This window comes from Clarias gariepinus, chromosome 15 (genome assembly GCF_024256425.1).
Source record: "Clarias gariepinus isolate MV-2021 ecotype Netherlands chromosome 15, CGAR_prim_01v2, whole genome shotgun sequence".
In the NCBI taxonomy this organism is placed as follows: domain Eukaryota; kingdom Metazoa; phylum Chordata; class Actinopteri; order Siluriformes; family Clariidae; genus Clarias; species Clarias gariepinus.
The window spans coordinates 30,091,950-30,114,670 of NC_071114.1; the positions used below are offsets into that span (position 1 = coordinate 30,091,950).

Here is a 22,721-nt window from a genome sequence, read left to right on the forward strand (position 1 = left end):
ACAAATTAGATCAAGGAAATAAGTTGTTTTGTTTCTCAGACCGTATCATGGACATACCTGTAGTCCATGACTGCCGGGGAAACTGCAATGGCAGTAACAGTGTGTAACTGTCTGTAATGTATTCACCAATCTCCTCAACTCCACTGAATGTGTTTACTTCACTCATAGCAGCCGCTGTTTTACCCAGGAGGTAGTTTCTCTTCACTGATTTTCAGTACATGTTTTTTGAGGTAATTCCTCGTCATTGTTTTAACTAAAATTAAATGTTTAAAGCTTCTACAGGAAGCTTTTGTCCTAGAAACTTTTGTTTCAAAACCTATTCATATGCGACTAGTATTACCCGGAGACCTTGTGTGATTTGTAATAATTCCAGAGATTGTCTGTGATCTTAATCCCGTGTGAATCGTCTGTAGTTTGTAAAGTGAAAATTCCTTCGCAAATGACCTCCCGTATTTCGGTGAACACCGAGGCCCTGTAATAATATGACTCATCAGCATGTCTGTGCCAGTATTTGACGAAGTCGGATATAAATTTTTTAAGGTTTTTGTTTCCTGCGCGCCTTTAATCCATGAAGAATGGGGGCTGCGTGGAAGTGAAAGTATTTTGGGTGCTGGGTAGCGTCACTATACATCATACAATACAATGTGCAGAAGGAGAAAGCTGAAGACCATCAGAAGAGCGAAAGCAAAAAGAATGATAAAAAAGCGATGGATGAGATGTTATAGCAGGATGCGGTTTATATCATACAGCTAGACCTGTGATGACATTTCCAAACAATAGCCGATCCAAAATAGTGCACACTTAAGCTCGGAGGTTCACTTCATAATTCAAGGTTAATATTTTAGGGATAAATCAAGCGCACAGCTGGAGCTATTAGATTTTAACCCCGTGAAGTGTAAATGACACACAGGGCACGATAACTATATTTGTTTCTTTTTTTAAATTCATCTAACCGGACATACATGAATTCTCGAGGTCTCCACATAATACTAATCCCGTGCGAATAGAACAAAAGACTATTCCTGGGAGGTCGTGTTACGTGCAGACAGATTCAAGCATGCAAAAATAATATTTTTGTAGGATTTTAAGGATTATTATTGTATGGTGTAGTTACAGTAGACAAGGATGGATGAAATATGGTTGATGTTCAGCTCCTCTAATTCTCGCCTTTTATTTCGTAGCTCCTTCTTCAACGCGGCAAAGAGAGAGAAAAATGATGGCTGAGCGTACAGTAGATATAGATTGTGGGTCAGCATAAATGTAATAGTTATTGATTGTTGCGGTTCTGTTTGTCCCACTGCGTGAAGCTAATGAAGTGATTTATACGAGGCGTTAATGGATGAGAGCGTATAGATGTTATAGAAGGAGGTGAGTAAGTTACGTCCTGATGCTGTGGGAAATGCAGCTGACTGGCGAAACCACACACACACACACATACACACACACACACACACACACAGTGTACATTTCCCAAGTGTGTAAACTAGTTTTCTGTTTCACGTTTGCTTCTGTTCCTTTTTGCTCAAACCAACCTCGTCCTCACAATCACGCGTAGATCCATTGTAGAACCTTAATACGTAGAAGGTCAAGAAGGTTGGTAGATAGTAGAAACATTTAAAGAACTTTCAAGCATCCAGTAAAACCCTTCTTTAGGGTCTTCAGGGATTGTTTAAGTGTTTACTGGATTTGTAAGGTTTCTTGGCTTCTTTACTTGATCATCTGTCAGAAGCCTTCAGTGATGTTGAGGGTTTCCATGTAGAACCATTTGTTTTGGAAGCCAAGAACTTTCAACCCTTAAAGAACTTAAAGACAGCTAAAGATTAACCTCCAGATGGGATCTAGGTATAAAAGATTTGGATAATTGGATGATTAAACGTTCTGAGCTTCTAAAACAGGGTCTGTGTGGAACTTGTTCTGATAAGAGATGGTGTTTAAGCAAAATCACACCATAGGGAGTGCTGGGAGTGCCAGGGGTTGTGCTTAATATCTGACTGTTAGTACAGTTAGTGTAATTAACAGGAGGTGAGAGTGGTGTCAAACTCTTAGCGGTACCCTGTAGTCAGAAGGTGAGGAGAATAAACCATGGAGGTGGTGGACAGTCCTGAGAAACTCACCGAATTTTCTTTATATTTCCACCTTATTACACTTTAGAATATCAGCTCCGTTAACTTCCGAGTTCTGGGGTCCCAAATAGTGTTAAATGGAAAGCTAGTGCACTATGGTGTACAATCCCTTGTTCCACACACCAAGTAGTGCCCTGGATCAGGGATTTGGGATTCAGCCTTGTGTTAGAGGCTAGTTAGCTTTGTAGCTAAGCGTTAGCCGTGAACAGAACGACGCGGACGGTTCAGAGGCGATTCAGAAGGACTTAGAAGTGATTAGTGCCGAGACGGCGTGTTGTTTAAGACGCCATAACGTTATCAGATGTGTGTCTTTACTGAAAGTGCTTCTGTGACTGGGTGTGAATGTGGGTTTAGTCAGACAGCTGCTCTCTCCTCAGTACCGCGGACCGTACAGACCTACTCTCACCCACGCCGAGACACACAGTTAGTGACATTAACCACTGTGAAAAGATTGTAGTTCAATGCCCCAGTGCTGTTACAGTCTATTATCAGCACTCGTGGAATGCCTGGTCATGAACTAACTGTTGTATGATATTCATTATAAAACCCAAAGAACCCCAATATTTCTGTAACAAGTTAACAGGAGTGAGAAACTGGATGCAGTTGAGAAAAGCTTTTTAGTTTTTCTTCCCTTTTTTTTTTTATTCATTCTTGCTTTTCTGCTTTTTATTAGGTAGTACACACAAATACTCTCTCTCTCTCTCTCTCTCTCTCTCTGTCTCTCCTGGCACTCTCGCCTCTTTATCTCCTCCAGTGCTTGCTGCGGCACAGAGCCATCATTAGCCGAATTCCCCACAGGGGTCGGTTCCCTGCCACTCACCTCTCCTGGCTGCTCCACGCTTCACACACTCAGCCACACCCTCCCTTTACAGTTTTGCTTAAAACGACCAGTTCCAGTTTTTTCTCTTCTCTTCCATAAATTGTCTAGCGATGACATTCTCTCATACTCTCACCCGTCTCCGTTTTTTTTTCCCCTCTGCTTTTTTTTTTTTTGTCAAACCTCACATGAATAAATACCAGCATAACCAGCAGCAGATCCCTGAGCTACCACTTACTACATTCTGAATACATTTGTCTTGTCATTTAGGTATTTTGTGGTAAGAAATGCTAACAAAGCACAAGTGTGTGTGTGTGTGTGTGTGTGTGTGTGTGGAGTCTGTAAGAGGAGACTGGTGGTGTTAGTAGAGCATGCTGGTAGACACTGAAGTTCAAACCCGTATAATTTACACACACATGTTGTGACGGTGGTTTAACTGAAGGATTAGAACTAAAAGAGAACTCGAGTCCAGACAGGAAGTCAGTGTTTAAAGCTCGAGGGGGAAATCTCACGCCAAACACGTCAGGTCTTCGCTTGTCACACGCTCACAGACACGTACTGTATACTGTACATAGGAAATAACATGGGGTTAATTATATGTGGTAATGCACACACACACACACACACACACACACACACACATATATATATATATATATATGCAGTAAAATCAGGTATATTTTATTACTCTCTCTCTTTTCATTATAACCAGGAAAATAAATCTCCAGTTTATTCTATTAGAATAAAGTAATCAATGATGTGACGATGTGAAGTTTTTATCACCGCTACATCTCGTCACAGAAAGTGATTTATTTATTTTGATTTTATTTATCAATTTTCGAAAGAAAACCCACCCCCCTAGTTTTTATAATAGTGTCTTTATTGGTTACTGGAGGATTGTGTGTAAGTAATTACACACTCGTTTTGTGTTTCTACTTCAAAAGATCAACTTTTGGATGAATAAATGATTTTAGTTTTATCATTGTGTTCTGCTCAGCCTGACAGTCACTGCAGGGACGGCGGTAACGTGTCCAAATTAATATAGCGGAAAAATATTCATAATGAATAAGAAAAATCTGAAATGGTTTTACACTCTTATTATTAACATTATTATTATTAGGGTTGTACATTACTTGAATACTTGTTTAAAGACAGTTTTGAAACCCAGACTTGTGTCTCCACTTTATTTGTATGTGCCTTAGCTGTTATATATATTTTTGAGACTAATGAGAACAACATAAATCCCATTTTAACATTAACCCCCCCCACCCCCCCCCCCCGCCCCTTCGCATGACATCATTCAACTTATTGTTTGTAATAATGGAATTTTAGTGCTTATTATTTGGATTCTTACTCAGCAGCAGCGACTTTGGATTGTGAAACCATCTTTAAGTCCAATAAAGACCGACTCGAATTTGAATCATTAAAAGATTGATCTATTTGTTTACAAGTGACAATAAATTGTATCCTATAGTTCCGGCTGTTAATAAATCGGTTTAGATGTTACGGGGAGAACTTTTTCAGTTCCTGGTGAGAGCAGGCAGATGTCTCTCCTTCTCTTTTTTTGGGTTCATGTCTAGTTCTGAATAACGCTGCCTTTTCCTCGTGTTCGGAGACAGCTCCGCTCTTGTCTAGTTGCACACGGTCTCTGAAAAGCGGCTGAACCGAGCCGTCTGGCCTGAACCGCCGCGTGACTGAACAAGAGGCCTCTTTTACAGACAAGACTCATAACAGAAGATCAGGTTGACCTGATCTGGGAAGAAAACGTAAACAGATTCTGTATTACACGTGTTTTTGGAGAGTAGACGTGTCTACAGTTTAAGCAGCTTGTGTTAATAGTGTGAGACAGACAGTTAGGGTCAGGGACGAGACAAATGATTTAGTCTGACATTTAGTTGCCGGTACTGCGGTTCCTCGGCATACGAACAGCCCACCGTGCGAATTTTTACTTTAGGAACTAAAATTTTGCAAGAAATTTAGAATTTTGAAAACTGCTCCTTTTCTCGCACGAACCTAGCTACTGTAGATCTGCCTTCTGTCAGGCATAAAGTGCACTCCGTAAGATCTACACCACGTTCCAGCCGACACGTTTAGTGAACAGGAGGACAGTTTGGATTTAAGGAAATTAAAATGTTCTTATATCGTCATCAGCGTCCATCATTCGTCGTCGTCTCGCCCTATTTCTATCTGTAACTCCTCCTAAAGCATTTTTTTAAAAAGCATAGATGTGAACTACGTTTAACTTTCATTTATTTTTTCTATCTAATGCTGCCCTCATACTGCAACAAAGTTTTAGAAATCTGGCTACACAGTAATACAACATAACACCACAAGGTGGCGCTTCCTCTGTCTCGTTCAGGGGAAGTTGTTTTGCCCCGATGCCGCTCTGATTGTCTCCCTCCATCAACTTTTTCTCCTCGTGGTGCTTGTTACAGGTTATGTATAACTAATGAATGTAGTGTCATGGAGAACTGGCTTGTAGAGTCGATGTTTCGACAATTAGACAGCTATAATTAATGCTGATGAATTAAACTGTACATCACCACGGCTGTGAATGTGTGTGTGTGTGTGTGTGTGTACATGTGATGGATTGGCGCCCCATCCCTGTATGCGTAATAAAGCGGTACAGACGATGAGTGAGTAATCACAGCGGCTAAAAAAACGACTTGAATCGAATGTGAGCCTACGATTCACATTCTCATTTCTATTTAGCGACGCCCACAAAACTCCTTAAGACCTCCTTAAAACATGTGAAAATTTCCGCGTAAGTTTTTTAACAATTATTTTTTTTAAATTGTGCCCTTTTCCGCATTTCCCTATGTATAGCATGTAGGATCATGGGATATATCCGGTCCTCCGAAGCGTAAAAAGGAACGCGAAGAAAACGAACTAGAAGCGGTTTCCTTGCGTTCGTTGGGATTTGAACACCAAGAAAAAGCTGCATGCAACGTTTTTTTTTAAATGCCGTATAAACGCGCAGCCGGACAAACGCACGTCACCAAAAGTGTGAACACTCTCATTGACTCCTCTGTGTAGAAAACACTCGGCGCTTGATCCGCGCTCACCGGACGCTACAAACGCAAAAAAAAAAACGCTCTATTTTAACGCCCGTGTGAACAAGGCCTTAAAGGCAAAAGTTCAGCCTCAAGGACCAGATGGCGTACAATTAGCATAAAACGACGAAAGAAATCGAAATTGTTCTGATTGACGTCTGTAGTGGTAATTTAAAAAATAATTATAATCTGGAGGGATGTTACAGAAAATGTTAATAAGGCGATGAACAAAATGTAGGAATGCAAAAATCCTATGAACATCATTAACAGTTGTGTAAAGACTTTTATAAACAATTTGGAAATCTTATTATCGTGCCTGTTCAGTGATCGTCGTTGGTCTCTGATGCGTTTAACTCCGCCCACGTGTTCCTATACAATTGCTTGATTCGGTGCTAGCATTTAGCTTGTGATTACGCGGTTTAGTGCATCAGGTTAACTTGTAAATGTGGGTGTAGCTTCTGTTAATCTATTAATGTAAAACATCTCTCAAGTTCTAAACATACTTAGTATTAATAAACGTACACGTACAGCTAGCGCAGTCGTGTCTCCGATCGCCTCTGATTATCCGTCCGTGATTAGCGCTGCGCTCCACTCTGAGGTCTGGACGAGCCGGCTGGCTGTGTGGGAGTTTGTATACGGAACACGCGCGCTGACCCACATCGATGACTGGGAGCCCTTCTGTCTACTGAATCATCAGTGGGAAAGAAATTACATCCAGCTACATCCAGCTGAGCCGTCCGCAGACACTAATGCTAAACACGCCGCGCTCATTGTGTGTTTGTTTCTGTCCAAACATTTCAATTAAGCCTTCTTAGATGACTGAGCGATCTGGACGCGCTAATATTGTAATGAACATGTTAACATAAAAATATTGATGATGTGATGATCCACACTAACAGTGGAAACTGGGGAGGTCACATGACCATCCTTGCTGTTCTCATCTTTAGAAAGTGTTGAGTTGAGAAATATCGAGCTCGTACATTAGCGGGGATTCCATGTAACCGAGCCGTCTGTGGAGGGTGTTGAGGGAAGTGGGGTTTTTCCTCCTGCAGGATGTGTGTGTCACTCTGTAAGTCGGCAGCTGGAGCTGAAGCCGAGGGCAAAGTTCAATAAGGCTTCCTGAGAAAAGAAAAGATTATTTTCCACTATGTTTATTTCTAGGATTTAGGATATCACGAGTCATTTTTAACATCATTAAAAAAAAAAAAAAAACTTGTATTAGTTTTTGTTTTTTAAATAAATCATAACTTACAAAATTTTATTATAGATAAGAAATAATGTAATATTTAAAAAAACTTTACCAGTGACTGAGGTTTTGACCAAAAATTTCAGATTTAAACACACACGTACACACACAAACACACACGCACACACACAAACACACACGCATACACACACACACACAAGGATCATGTCAAATTACTGTGAAGTGAATGAATCCCTTTGTCTTGACCGTTATTTCTGAGATGATGTCATTATTGCTGGTCATAGACATAAAAATTGAATAAGCTTAAATAATGTGGAATTTATTTTATATTTCTCATCAAGATGAAGCAAGTGTAAGATGATTAAAACCTATACTTTGTGTCCGCTTTAGTTAATCTTAAAATAGTCTTTTCCCGCCTTTTTTAATTTAATAGCAAATTAAAAAATGTTTCTGTAGGAATTACTGCTAAGAAGAACGAAAGGTTTGGCAAAAAAACCATATGCAGTAAATATCTATACATTTACTGCTTAATCGTCTCTTAAGAAGACACGTGACTAACAGCAGGATGGTGTGATGAGGCGGAGTTACAGTCGCCATCCTGAAGTGTTTCACTCCTTTTACACCAGCACACACACACACACACACACATTCACCCCTTGGACACGTACTGTATTGTTAGTTTAGATTAGTTCCTGTCTGCACTTGCTGTACAGCAGCTGTAAAGTCATTTCATTTCCATTTCCATAATCAGACCTCCTGCATCACGTCTGAAACGCTGGCCTCCCAGGAACTCCTTTAAAGGGATAGTTTGGGTTTTATCAAGTCCGTCTCAAATCAGAACTGAGGTCCGTACAAGTGCACTACAATACTGGTCTTTGTTGTCATGGATTTTCCGGCTCTGCCCGCCGAGTGTGAAGTTTGTCACCCAGAACGTGAGCACAATGTAAGTGATCAGGGCCGAATTCCACAGCCCTCATTCTGTACAGAGACGCATTCCAAAGCTCAGCTGAGACTCATGTGAAGCGCCTGCGGGTCCGCTCAGCCAAACCGAGACGGGATCTTTTTGAAGTTACTCAAAGTTTAATTCAAATGTAACTCTTTTCTTTCCCTGTAATGAGACTTACTGGGAGGTACGGTTGATACTGTGGAAGTTACCGTGATACCAGTTAACCAGTATACTTTATCACCTGCATTATTAATCGCATAAAAATCCACATCGCAATATAAACTCTTGCAATTATCTGATCACAAAAAGCTGTAATGTGTTGCAGGAAATCTACACAGAGTCAGGAATTTATAGAGTTTGTCAATAATAAAAAAAAAAATTATAATAATTTTTCAGGTGGAAAATAAATATTGGCAAATATCCTCTTCATCTTATTATTTGTCATAATTCGCTGTTAAACTAGATAAATACATTTAAATAGAAAAACTGACGGACATTTCATAGTTACATAATAGTTGCAGTCTGAATTCAAATTGCGATACATAAAAATGTGGTTTTTAGGCCAAATCGTCCAGTGATGTTGCATACTTATTGTCAAATTGTTGAGACTGAAAAAACAGATATTTTGTTAAATATTACCATTAAATAAAGTCTGCAAAGTAAATAAAGCGGTAAAGTGCGCTCACGCTATCATCCAGAGATCGCGAGTTCGATTCCCGGGTGATGCTGTAGCCTGGTGAGAGCTCATTGGCCGAGCTCTCTCACGAGGGGGGAGGGGGGCTGCAATGGGAGGCACTTAGCGCTCTTATATCAAGTGGCGTCTGTGAGCTCACGCAAGCGGAAGGAGCGGATAGCGCTGTCCTCCGAGTGTGTTGCGCCGCGGCCAACGGTGCGTGAGTGAGCAGCTCGAAAAGTTGCGGCCGAGGTCACGTGACTTTGGGGAAAGCCATCGTCCTCCCTCTCCTGCTCATTTGCATGAGGTAACGCCCTGTTATGCCTTATATGATTACTTGGAGTGACATCATGGACACGCTCAAAAAAAAAATTTTCAGCCTCATGTAGCTTTTATATATCTTTAATATTTACATTACGTCAGTTTTACTCAACCAGATTACGTTTATAAATGTACTAAATTCTACTTCATAAATTTTTCACATAAACACATTAATTTTGTGATGATTATTTTCCATCATTTATTCTTTTTCAACTTTATATTAGTGGAGTTGAAATTCTGCTCTTAATTTAAATACGATGATTCATGAATCTTTTATTTTCATGCAGTTAAGGTTCTCTAAGAAAACTCGCGTTCCTCTCGAACAAAGCTCCATGATCCAAGTGTGTATCAGTCAATCATTAGATTAGATTAGGCTTTTATGTATAAAATATCCCCCTCTCCCTCCGCCCCTCTTCCCCTCCCCCTCTCCCCTCCCCCCGCCCCCTCATAATGATATAACTGACAGTAAGTTGAATGGAAGCTTTTCATAATCAGTTTTTCTCAACCACAAGCAAATATTGATAAATTACTTCCCGTGCATAGAAATGTGTGTGTGTGTGTGTGTGTGTGTGTGTGTGGGTGTGTGCACGTGTGTGTGGGCATGTGTGTATGTTTGTGCGTCTGTGTGAGTGTGTGTGCATGTATGTGTGTGTGTGTATGTTTGTGCGTGTGTGTATGTTTGTGCGTGTGTGTGTGCATTTGTGTTGTGTGTTTGTGTTTGTTCATGGTTTACAGAGAGTTTATGAACTGTAGGTTTATGAAATCAGATACAGACTGATACTTGTCATGTACAAATCTCCCTGGAATTATTTTAATAATTATGTACCTGTATGTGTGTGTGTGTGTGTGTGTGTGTGTGTGTGTTTGTGTGTGTGTTTGTGTGGCGCATACAGTAAGTTGCATCTTTAATGAAAACATGCTGCCTTTGATCTTCCCTGTAGAGTCTGTAGAGTCTCAGCGGTTATTAAAAAGAGCATCGATTCTCATTTTATGCTCAGCGGCTCAGCGGCTCAGCGGCTCGCGTTCTTCCTCCGCGCTTCACTCCGCCTCCGCCGGGCGCTTCATTGTCCTGCTCTTCGATCCGCTCTGCTACGCTCTCGTCACTGTTTATTTGCCTCTCGTTCTTATATATATATATATATTTTGATTGGTCCTTCACTCTCCCTGTGCTGTTTGTTGCCATGGAAACTGTCCAGGCTTTGCTGATGTACCCTGTAACGAACCGCAAACCACGTACATAGTGCTCATGTGGCTTGGATTAAAATTAAAACCCTGTTTTCAGCCTGATTCATCAGTGCACTCGAGGGGAAGAAAAGAACGTGATCGTGTGTAGATCGAGGATTCCAGCGTGGTGTAATTAATATCCCGTCCAGTGTTAATGGTTTTAAGACTTCTACTGTATGTCATCGCTCGAGATGCATTCACGTGCTCTGTAAAGGTTACGTGATGTCAGTGACGTGAGGGGAGTGCATCGTGACCTTTCCTCGAGTCCTGCTTTTAGACAATCATGCAGACAGAGAGATCAGTGAAGTTTTCAGTAAAACGAGAGAGGAAAGCCGGAATGTTTATCGACCTGCGTTCATACAGACGTCGTGGTTTATTCCACACTGCTCTCCAGTCCTGGATTCGGTTAGGACAGAGGAGTTTGACGCTTTTTGTGGGGTTTTTTTTTTGTTTGTAATGTTAGGATAAATTGTGAACCTTCAGTGTAACTACATATTGGTAAAAAAAAAAAAAAAAAGTGTAATGTCACATTCTTTAATCAAGAAGAAATTGAAAAGTTTGGGCAAATTGCTCTGATAGGAGAGAATTAAATCAGTGTTTCTGAAGAAAACAATCAATAATGGATGTTAACCAAGTTGTATCTACACTTATCATAAAAGTCCATCTGTTGCTCAGTACAAAGTGCTGGCAATATACAGTATATATATATATATATATAGCATTGTGCATAAGGTAAATAATTATACATCTAAAGTCAGTCAATGCAAAAAATGAATACACACTTAAAAAACGTAAATATTACAAATAAACTCAAAAATAAATATTTGAATACTAAATTTATTGCTATACATTATATATTGATATATGTACTTATATTATTAATATTTTGCGAATATAATGTATAATAGTATTTTTCTTTTCCTGAAGTGTGCATACATTTTAAATTATTTGACTGACTATGTGTGTGTGAGTGTATATATATATATATATATATATATATATATATATATATATATACACACACACACAGTGTGTATGCATTTTTTGCATTGACTGACTTTATATTTATACTTATAGTAAATATACTTATTTACCTTATGCACAATGCCAATATTTGCACCAATGTATATACATTAATATTTACACTTCTAGTAGACACTGAAATGCACTGACAATAAAGTTTTATATATATATATATATATATATATATAAATATCCATCCATCCATCCAATACTTTGTACTGAGCAACAGAGGGACTTTAAAGATAAGTGTAGATACAAATTATTAAAAGTACACACACACAAGCAAAAAATCTAATAATAATGTACTGTAATATTCTATAATAATACTCAACCACAACACTATGCAGAACTAACACAATCAATCAATCAATCAATCTTTATACATCCATGGACACTATGGACAACTCCACGCACATCCACACTACATGTTTACGTTTACATTCTGGACCAGTGCACAAAGACATTTTTTCTATGCATATTTGCACACCATCTTTCTCCCAAAAATATAAAAATTTCACAATTTCTTAAATGTTCTTGTACAGTATATTTCTATTTTTATTTCTATTTTTAGTTCAATTTTCCTAGTTCATTTTTATTTTTTATTAAATTTTTCTTTTATTCATATTTATTACTTATTATAAGCTTTCATTCTCTTTTTAAGGTCACTGGCGGTCGTGTAAGCATTTCACTACATTGCGTACTGTGTATGACTGTGTATGTGACAAATAGAATTTGAATTTGAATCTATACATAATATACAAGTAAATATTATATATGAAGAGAGTTTAGGGATATATATACAAATCTACAGTTTTATTTACAGTATTTGTCTCATCTAGCAACTGATCCTCATCACTGCTGAGTTTAAATTAGTTAATATTAATCTATTATTAATATTAATCTCCTAATCACTCTGTCCTTTGGTGAATCTAATAAACTGGCCACTGAGCCGCGTCTCCTCTGATCTCTCTCACAGATACACAGACGAGGTGGGAAGAGATCTTCTGAGAAACGTCACGGCTACTCACAGGGAGAGACATTTACAGGTACATATGGTATGGAGAGATTTTTTTTTTCTGTATCGATTCAGATTCATTTGCAACTTGACTCATTTCTGATTCACCTGATGATTCATTTTCAACTCACCGAATCAGACACTACGATCATTCCATTAATATACTTTATATACAGGTTGGAGTCTGAGCCTTAGATCTGTGTGTACTGTACATTAGAGAGACAAATCGTTTGTCTGGTAATTCATGTATCGCCACACTGTCTCATCTATAATCCTGCAGGTGGTGCACTCTAAACTCCTCATGATACAGTATGTATAGAATAGTACTGTAGCTCCTGTAGATGTCGTATCAGGTGATCCCTGGTGATTCCCATCCCTAATGATCAGCGCGGACCTGCGTTCACACTCGTTAGAATGACCGACGATCTCTGTTACTTTCCTTCGAGCTTTATGATTATTTCTTCTCGAAGCCTCTCGAACACCTGTAATGTTACTCAGTACAGCCGGGGGCCAAAAGTTTTGAGAATGACACAAATGACATTCATTTTCAAAGTCTACTGCTTGAGTGTTTTTAGATCTTTGTGTCTGATGTTACTCTGGTATAGTGAAGTATAATTACAAACATTTTATAAGTGTCAAAGGCTTTTATTGACGATTACATCAAGTTTATTGCCATGCTGATCCTCTCTTTTTCAAGACGTCTGTGACTCGCTCTGACATGCTGTCAATCACCTCCTGGGCCACACCCGACCGGAGTTTGTCAGAGTTTATGGGTTTATCCACCGTCTCTTGAGGATTGTAGCGCTCACCCTCTCTTCTCCAGATGTGCTTTCCCCCAGATGCACAACGGGGATCCATCAGAGAAAATGACTTTTTTACAAATTGGCACTCTTTTTCTCCCCGGAATTTCTGAAACGATCATTTATTTACAGTATAAGTGTGTGTTTGTATGTTCATGCACAGACGCATGCTGATGTAGCCGTCACTCACTATTGACTGTTTCTGTCGTCTTGCTCTTTCAGCCTCGTTAAATAAATTAGTCATTAATCTAACTAACCGTTTCTTCAATAGTGCTCGACCTGATGCCTGGTAAACCACATCGACAGAATAATTTAAAGGTGTCGGTCGTTAATCTGGAGGCCACTAGACCGGAGTCACGTCCAGGAGGTGGCGTTCGGTCCCGATTCTGTTCCTGTCCCAACAATCGAATGGATTCTGAGATCATCAGAGCAGCAGAACTCTCCTTTAAGCTCTCTTCATCAGTTGTGTAAATGATATTAACCTGAAACCTTGTGACCTGGGAGGGTAAATTGTGCCAGCTAGAGTTTTAGAGTTCTTGCATTTCTGATTCATCAAATCCTGGCTGCGTGCAAATTCCTGGCTCTCATTCTAATCCTGTCACTCACTGAAAGAGAGCCGATCTGACTCGCGCGGAGCGAGCGCTGTATTTTCCGCCTCGGAGCTGTCAAGTCCGTTTTGAATCTTTGAAAAGAGCAAAAAGCCAGTTTCCATGGAGAACTGAATCTCCTGTTTCTACCTCATCATCGAATTAGTGACGCATTCTTATGAAAAAGGCGTTTCTTTTACATTTCTGAACTCCAGGAAGGCCTTTAAATCAGCCACGTTTTTTTCTCTTTGGAGATGTTTTTCCGTGTTATTATTATTATTCTGGACGGCAGCTGGCGCGAGTACGGAGCGCGGTGTGCGAAAGTCTTGGCGTCTGTTTCCTCCCCGACACAGCGTCACTCGCCAGCTGGGGTCTGATCTGGACTCGGACACCTGCTTTCATCACGAGCCGCGGACTGTTAGTGCGGGTTGTCTGCTTGTGGCCCTGACACGTGTGTCGCTCAATGCAGTAAATATCAAAATCTAAATATTGCTCACGCTTGGGGTTTCTGCAAAAGGACATCATCCAAAAATCTGAAGGTTACAGTAGGATGTACGCTGGGAAAGTTTCTAGTATTCAGGAACGCCTAGACTTTCATTTAAGTCATTTAGGCAGACGTACTGTCCATGCCTTTAAACTTGAAAAAAAAAATCAGGGATAGAAAATCCAGACTGAGTGACATGCAGATGTTTTTGTTTTAAAATTTTTGCAATTTAAAGTAAAATAAAAGCAAAACAACAATAGAATACTTGAGAAATGACTAATATGATGACGATGGTATGAGTAATGTTTGGGAAAAAACTAACATCCTAGCTGTAATTAACACATTAAACACTGGATTTAATTGAAATGAATGGAGACGCCTTCCACACTTGATCCAGCACATCCTGCTGTTTAGACACACACTCGACATCATGGAATCTCAGGTCATGTATTAAGTCGAACAGGTTAGTTTCATGCTTTCGCCCTTAAAGTACAGCAGGTGAAATTGATCAGATGTTCTATTTAAGCAAAAATCATTTGATAAATACCTTATCTTCCTGATCATTCAAAAGAGTTTTAAAGCACTTTCATAAACACTATACAAGCTGGTTATTCCACCTGTCATAGAAATAGATTCAATAAACGCACAGCTAAAAAGATGAGTTTTAGGTCTAGATTTAAAACTGCCTAATGTTTTAGCATCTCTGATCTTCTGGACGCTGGTTCCAACTGCGGGCGGCCTAAGGGCTAAAGGCGACTCCCCTTGTTTTTTAGATTTTTTGGTTCTAGTTAGAACTCTGGCAGCTGCACCTGTCTAATGGTCTTCTTGGGAAGGCCGGTGAGGAGACCGGAGATTACAATAATCCACCCTGCTGGTGATAAAGGCAGGGACAAGTCTCTCCAAGTCTTGATTGGAAACAAAACATCTCATCCATGCAATGTTTTTGAGATGATAGTACGCTGATTTATTTACATGACTACTGAAACTAAGGTCTGTCTCCAGAATCACCCCAAGATTCTTGACTTGATTATCTGGTTATCTGACCCCTACAGTGAAAGTATGCGTTCACCTTCAGAGCTTCATTTTTTTTTTTCCAAATGCAATACAGTTTGGCACTCCAACTGGTAATTTCATCAATGCATTGGCAGAGGGAGTCAACAGGGCGTAGTCATTTGGGGATAAATCTGTGTATCATCAGCATACAGTAGCTCTGATAGGCAATTTGTGGAATACATGAATTCTTATTCTTTTTAAAACTGCTTAAGTTAATAACGACGTAATTTTTAGGGAACTCCTGGAGACTGAGGGTTCCCCCCGCCTTACATCACCAGGTGCTCATTTAAAATTTCTAAAAACAGGAGTTCCATTGAGTATTTTGTGGCCGTCCTTATAAAAAAAACTCGCGCTGGCCATATATCAGGAATTATACATGATACAGTAATAAACTCGATATCACAATGGAGCTTATTGGCCCAGGAATCTGAAAACATTCAGAACTTAAATCAATCAAAATGTGACTTAATATCTGCTTTGATGTAACTGGTGTTAAATGTTTATTCGTTCTCTATAGCGCTTATCATGTAGATTTACATTTAGGCATTTAGCAGACGCTCTCATTCAGAGCGCCGTACAAAACTGTTTCCATCATTGGATAGATCCTTACACTGGGTTACTAAGTAAGTACCAAACACTGTTGGAAAGTTTTATTTTTTATATAAATCAACCCAAGTACTAAAGAAGCAGGTATCTCGGTGCGCAGGGTCATCGGAGGCCTGGAGCTTACCTACCAACTACAGGGAGCCAGTGCATCACAGGACACACACCCACTCACATAATTAAAAGACCTACTGGAGAACATGCGAACTCCACGCACACTGACCCAAGGCGGGAATCGATCCCTCAACCCTGTCGAGGCGTGAAGTCACAAAGCCGACCATTTTCCCACCTACGCTTTTGTTTTACTCAAACTCCACTCCTACTGTACGAATGTAGCAGTCAAGTCTTTTAGGTCTGAATGCCTACAGTACAGTAGATGAAGAGCTTCATGCATGTTTTAAAGCTGAAGTAGCAGAACGAGAAGTGCTAAAAGCCACATTGTGTAATTTATTTTTTTTCTTTAACAAACATAGAGATGCAGTTATATCTGTTTGGGTCTCTGTCCCACTCTGAGACATCACACGGCTTAAAGAACCCATGAATTGATTACACATTAGCTATGGAATGTTCTACTAGGATGTACCAACGAGAACTGTCTTAAAACTGCCATGATTTACACAGGACTGGTCCTGGGACTACACTAGGTTTGATTAGGAAAAGAGGATTTTTTGTAAAAGTGCTCCAGCTCAGAGCTGTCCATGAACAAGGAACTTTGCATATTTTTGGACTCTCTGATCGTTTACAATAATGAAAAAGAAAAACACATAATAAAGTCTCCAAATGTTTACATTTTAAAAGTTTGAGCAGAATGACCCAGATGCCTAGGTGACGATCTGTCCCGCGGTGTGACGCGCCCTCCTGCGCCAAACTCCTGATGATCTTCTATGATCTCTGGATCGGGATCAAATTCAGGAATGTGGGGAAACCCTAGCCCCCTCCCCCCCTCCCCCTTCCCCCTCCCTTCCCCCCTCTCTGTCTCTCTCTGTGCTGCTAAGGTACTGAACCTGTTCTTTCTTGTCTCACTTAGCTTCGTCTGTCCTCAGTATATGACTTTTATCCTCACGAGAGGGGAAACATGCAGTCCAGCATCCATCACTCAGTTATAGTAGATAAGCCAGAGCACTCAGACTCCAAAAGCAACTCTGTCCAAGACAAACAGCCTCTTTTTTTTCCCTTTCAGGAATAACGAGTCCTGGGAAAGCGGCGAGAGCAGCCGTCTCACACTGTTACCGTGCTTTGTTTTTTACGCTCTGCACAACCTCCTGTCGTAAATGAACACAGTAACGCAGCGCTCACGTGTGTGCAGCAGGACGAGCACAAACACCGGGAGCTCATTAGATGTAACAGTCAGGGCTTTTGGGGCGAAATTTAAAGCAAACGCGGCAAACGAGACCTCGGAGATGTAAATGTTCGAATGAATAATTTATAACAGTTACTGAATAAAAAAAATTGAAAAAGAAAATCTGATATGACTTTTAAGACTTTAATACACACTCTCGTAGTTACTATCATTTTATTGCTAATGCTCAGATAGCATTTTTGCAGCTCTAATGTAACTACATTAGCTGAATTATTTACTACAAGAAACATAATTGGAGTTTAACGACCGCGCTTGTACTTTTTAATTAGCTTTTTGATTAAACCTGGAAGGTACACGACTACGAGTGTACTCTCAGATCAGCGATCATGCATCATGTGATCTGACACACCCACACACTCCTGATCAAGTCAAACCTTGAAATTTAATGATGTTAATTAGGGTTAAGGGTATACAGTGCCGTGAAAAAGTATTTGCCCCTTCTTGTTTTTGTTTTTTTTTGCACCTTAAATGATTGAGCTCATCAAACCCATTTTAATAATATTACACAAAGAGAACCCAAGTAAATAATTTTTTTTTTTAAATGCTGTTTTTAAATGATGACTTCACTGATTAAAGAAAAAAAAAGTTGTTTAAACCTGCCTGGCCCTGTGTGAAAATTCCATCAGTGGGAGAGTCCCAAGGTGAAAGCCACTGCTTAACCAAAAAAAAGGATCGTCTCATGTTAGACAAAAACACCTTGATCATCCCCAAGACTTTTTGGGCAAAAATTTATGAGACATAAGTGAGAAAAAACATTTTGGAAGGTGTGTGTCTCGTTATATATGGTGATACACAGCGCTTTATAAAGAAACATCATACCAACAACAGTGAAACATGGTGGTGGTAGTGTGATGGTCTGGGGCTTTGCAGCTTCAGGACCCGGACGACCTGCCAGAATTGATGGAACCATGAATTTTTGCACTCTAGCAGAAAATCCTGAAGGAGTATGACCTCAGTTTGTGACCTCAAGCTCAGGCACACTTGGATTATGCAGCAGGACAAACACACCAGCAAGGCCACCTTTGAATGGCTCAAAAAAATGGTTTTGGTGTGGTCTAGTCAAAGTCCAGAGTTAAATCCCATTGAGATCCTTAAACAGGACATTAATGCTCGACAAGCCTCCAATGTTCAACAGTTCTGAAAAAAAAAAAAACAGCGGGCCAAAATTCCTCCATAGCGATGTGAACGTCTCAGTGCCACTTATCACAAATGCTTGATTGCAATCGTTGGTGCAACATCTAGTATAATATTCTAGTATTCTAGTTTTAAATCATTTAAAATCTCCTGGGAATCTTTAGGTACCTCGTGATGCTTCAGAGGACTTTCCCCTGATGATCTGGCAACCTTTACATTAAAACCTCGCAGATGCCTTGTGGTGAGCTTTCAAAGAATATTCCTCTAACTTTCTAGTAATGTTTTAATCATTTAAAATGTCTTTCAGAGCCCTGTAGGACGGTTGAAGTTATTCGAAACATCTCAAAAACCTTGTGGTCACCAGTCGGGTTATAAAGAACATTTTATTAACATTCTACTAACATCTTGTTTATTTTTTATTGAGCATTATGGTAGAAGCATTTCAGAGAACATTCTCCTAACGTTCTAGAAACCTTAAAAAAAAAACCTTAATTCTAAAATTGTTGACCAAAACACAACGTTCTCCCAACATTATGAAACGGTTCTAAATGATCCAAAACCCTAATGTAAGGAAACTCTAGGTCTATCTTTTACTCCGCAGAGTTTTAGCATCACAATCCAGGTTGCCATGGCGACCGGGGCTCATATAATGGAGTGCGGCGGCTGGTTCTGTTGCGAGCCTGAAGATAAGGCTCAGGTGCCGCTTCGAGAGTGTGGAGAAGAGGATTGAACAGAAGCAAGGATGTGTGAATCTAGTTCTTTCTTCTCGCTCGCTTCAAAGCAGAAAGCTCATCTTTTTATTGAAGGCTGTAGCTTGATTGGTGGATATCCTGTATCAGTAATGAAATTTAGGCAGCTTTATGTTTTTCTTAAATTAAAGAGGCTGAAGACGTTGGTTTCTTTGGAGATACCAAGCGAATGTGTACTGTAAGACATGAAGGACAGCTAGCGCCTCCAGATAAGCGCCGCGCCTGCATACATCACCCAGATATAAACATAAAACCGTCTGAAAACCCGATCGCTTTCTTTTCTTAGCGCTCAGGTAGGGGGCTCGGTCTGACGGAGGTACCGACGGCTAGAACCAAGCCTGACAGATGTTGCCTAAGTGAAATATTTCGCACAAAAGCATCCAGTCACTCTCGCATCACAAACACAGATGGCTCGTAAATGCCTCGATTGCTTCCAAACATCTGAAATGAGAGTTTATAATGAACCGAATGTGTCAAAGCTGCGCGTGTGAGTGAGTGAGTGAGTGAGTGAGTGTGTGTGTGAGTGTGTGTGAGTACACGGCTGCTTCTTGATAGATGAAGGCTGCCTGAATCGGCTGTTTTTGCGAGGGCTAAGGGAAATCACTCCAGCACGCTGCACTTCCCCCGGGCCGCCCTGACAGCTTGATTTATTTGGAAAGAAGCTGAGTGTGATCGGTTTCTAATCCTCGACTCTCTCCTTCTCCGGGTTCCTCGCTCGCTGCTCCTGATTTCTCCCTGACTTCTAAAGCAGCACGCGGCCTTGTTCAGGTTCATGAGTTTCCTCTGTCGCAGGAAACACACTGCTTTTGGACCTGAGGTTTTTTATGCATATACCTCGTATTCGATTTTCCACATCTGTCTTAAATTCTGAACTGATTAATTTCCTAGAACGGCAGCCCTGACAGTTAATATACATTAATGCGCTCGCTCCAGTGCGTCATCGTTTCTATAGTAACCGCTCAGACTCAAAAGATGCTGGTTAGAGGAACGACCGTTGAGCTTCGTACATTATAACTGCTATAAGTGATTTGTCAGTGTTGCATGTTGAAATCAACTGTAAACAGAAAAAGAGAAAAGAAAGAAAGGCAATGCTGTCCTAATAAATTATAAATTGAAATAGATAAAAGAGGAATAAAACATGTCCTGTGAAGCTGTTCTTGAAAACGAATGATCTTTGTGATGTTCATCATCATGCCATGAAGTCTGGTTGATTATTTCTCTATAACCGCATCACACAGAGAGTGTTTAATTCTGACGGGCTGTGATTAACGGACACCTGGGTAAACTTGACTAGTAAATCCTGCGAAATTGATCCTTTCAAAAATGATGCCCACACACACACCTGCTGGATTAACCCAACTCAAACCCAGCCAGGCCTGACAGAGCTCCTTCTCTCTCTCTCTCTCTCTCTCTCTCTCTCTCTATTGTACCAATAATGACTTTAGGGAAAAAAAAGTCGATTATTGAATTACCCCAGAACCGTTTGATATATAAAGAGCTGGAATTATTCGCAGCTTTCTCCGTCCAGCTGCGTTCGGTGGGTTACTTTGCTGCGGATCTCTCTCCGGCTGCACACGCTTCTCGGAGGCAGAGCAGTAAATCCTGCCGTTCTCTCTGTGACTGCGTGAGAGAATTAAACCTGCGGGCTGGAAGCAGAACTGAGAGCCTGCGCTCTAATGAACAGCATCGCCATTAACCTAAATCTCCCCTAATGCCCCGTCATTACCCAGAGTGCATCGTCAGACAGGAGCGTCTATTCTCAGACGGACCGTGCACCTTTTACTTTATTAATGTTAATGGGGTGGTGCAGGGAACGTAATACGCTGATGCGTTACTTACGGCTCAACATGCTGTTACTTACTGTAAAATGTCAAGCGGTTTTATGCCTTATATATATATATATATATATATATATATAAAGCATAAAACCGCTTATGCAACAGTTTGGACTGAAATCACAGCACAGGAACTACAGCAGACACGAGCGCTAACAATGTCTCGTTAGCGTTAGAAACCTGCTAGTTAAGGTGTAGGTCTACTAATCAGAAGGGCGCAGGTTCAAACCCCACCACCAAGTTGGCCCGTTTGCCCTTAAACACGGCCCTCAACCCTTAACTGCTCGGATGTATAATGAGACAGAAATGTACGTCGCTCCGTAAGTCCATACTGTCTAACCAAATAAATGTAAACAAGTGAGCCTGTGTTACGAATAGCGTTTTAACATTCATGTTCCTGAAATAGTCTGGTCAGTGTTGTTGTTGTTTTTTTCTTTCTGTTGTTTTGATAACCAAAATAATAATACTAATAATAAAAATTATAATAATATGCTCATTTGGAGATCTTAAAATTTGGGCGACATCATTCCCACATTCCAGTAGCTGCAAAACTTACACGTTATAAAAGTAATGATAATTTGGGTTTGGTTTGACCTGACGGATCTAAAAACCCAAATACACAGTTTAAAGTCTGAAGTCTCCCCGTTAATATATTTAACTTTAAGCACATATATTTTCCATATTTGGGCTGTGTTGCTGCACAGATCCGTGCCACTCGGGTTTTAGGTGTTTATAAGCGCACTAGTTTTAACACCAAAGTTACCACCAACCTTTGACAGTGATAAGAGAAAAACCTCACAGAACGTAAAATAGATCCTAGATTGACTTCCAGGACTGAGCTGTGTACTGCGATCACGCTTTGTGTACCGCCGCAGCCCGGCTTCATTAGGATGATTGGCAGGATCACATGGCCGGGCCGTCACGGGCACCATGTGGTCTGAGGAGGTGGAAGGACATGTTTATTTAGATTTTTTCCCCAGAGTCTCGCTCCTGGTGTGAACGAGACCAAATGTGCTGCTCCACCCGTCCTGATGGTGCTGTGTTTTGTTTCCTGCCTAGCCACTCTCTCTCTCTTTTCTTCTCTCACTCATCCTCATCCTCATTTTGCGCTTCTTTCCTTCATAACCGTGCACAAACAAACCCGTCGTGCTCCAGCCTGTCAGCCTCCTTTATGCCTTTCTGATTACACCAGGCCAGAAATCTGATTAGGGGAATGCACTTTGCATTTTTCCGTGCCAGCCACAATCCCCGGAGCTGTCAGCGACTCGTTTAACCAGCTGATAGATTTCCTTTTTTTTTTTGTTTTCTATGAACGACGTCTGTTCTCATGCGATTCTGTTTTAAATGAGGAAGTCGTAAAGAAAGAGGTCATTTCGTTTTAATTAAGTTAAGAGCACGAAGCTGCTGCTGTAGAGAAAGCCGTGCTGTGTTTTTCCCCAGAGTGACCGATCGCGTCCTGTACACTGATGACCGTCTCGCTTTGTGTCCACAGGGGCAAGGAGACGCCTCTGCGAGAAGCACGGCCATGGAGGGCGACTGCCTCAGCTGCGTCAAGTACCTCATGTTCATCTTTAACTTCTTCATATTTGTAAGTCCATCATCTTTTTTATTTAACTGCTAATACAGCTTTAATGTCGTCTAGACTCTTATCCCGAACTTCTCCTGCTTTGCTTGCGCGAGGAATCCACAGAGAGGATGGGGGCGATGATTGAGG

General features: G+C 40.5%; 1 protein-coding gene across 2 annotated transcripts in view; it reads left to right on the top strand.

The window, feature by feature from the left end:
- tspan18a (tetraspanin 18a) overlaps window positions 1-22,721 on the top strand; it is a 40,470-nt gene that overhangs the window by 11,749 nt on the left and 6,000 nt on the right. The window contains exons 2-3 of one of the 2 annotated variants that reach the window (XM_053513850.1): window positions 12,364-12,442; window positions 22,500-22,595. In XM_053513850.1, coding sequence (XP_053369825.1) covers window positions 12,440-12,442; window positions 22,500-22,595 — 99 coding nt within the window. In that variant the 5' untranslated portion in view covers window positions 12,364-12,439. The remainder of the gene's footprint in view (window positions 1-12,363; window positions 12,443-22,499; window positions 22,596-22,721) is intronic. The other variant, XM_053513852.1, reaches the window with a different exon arrangement.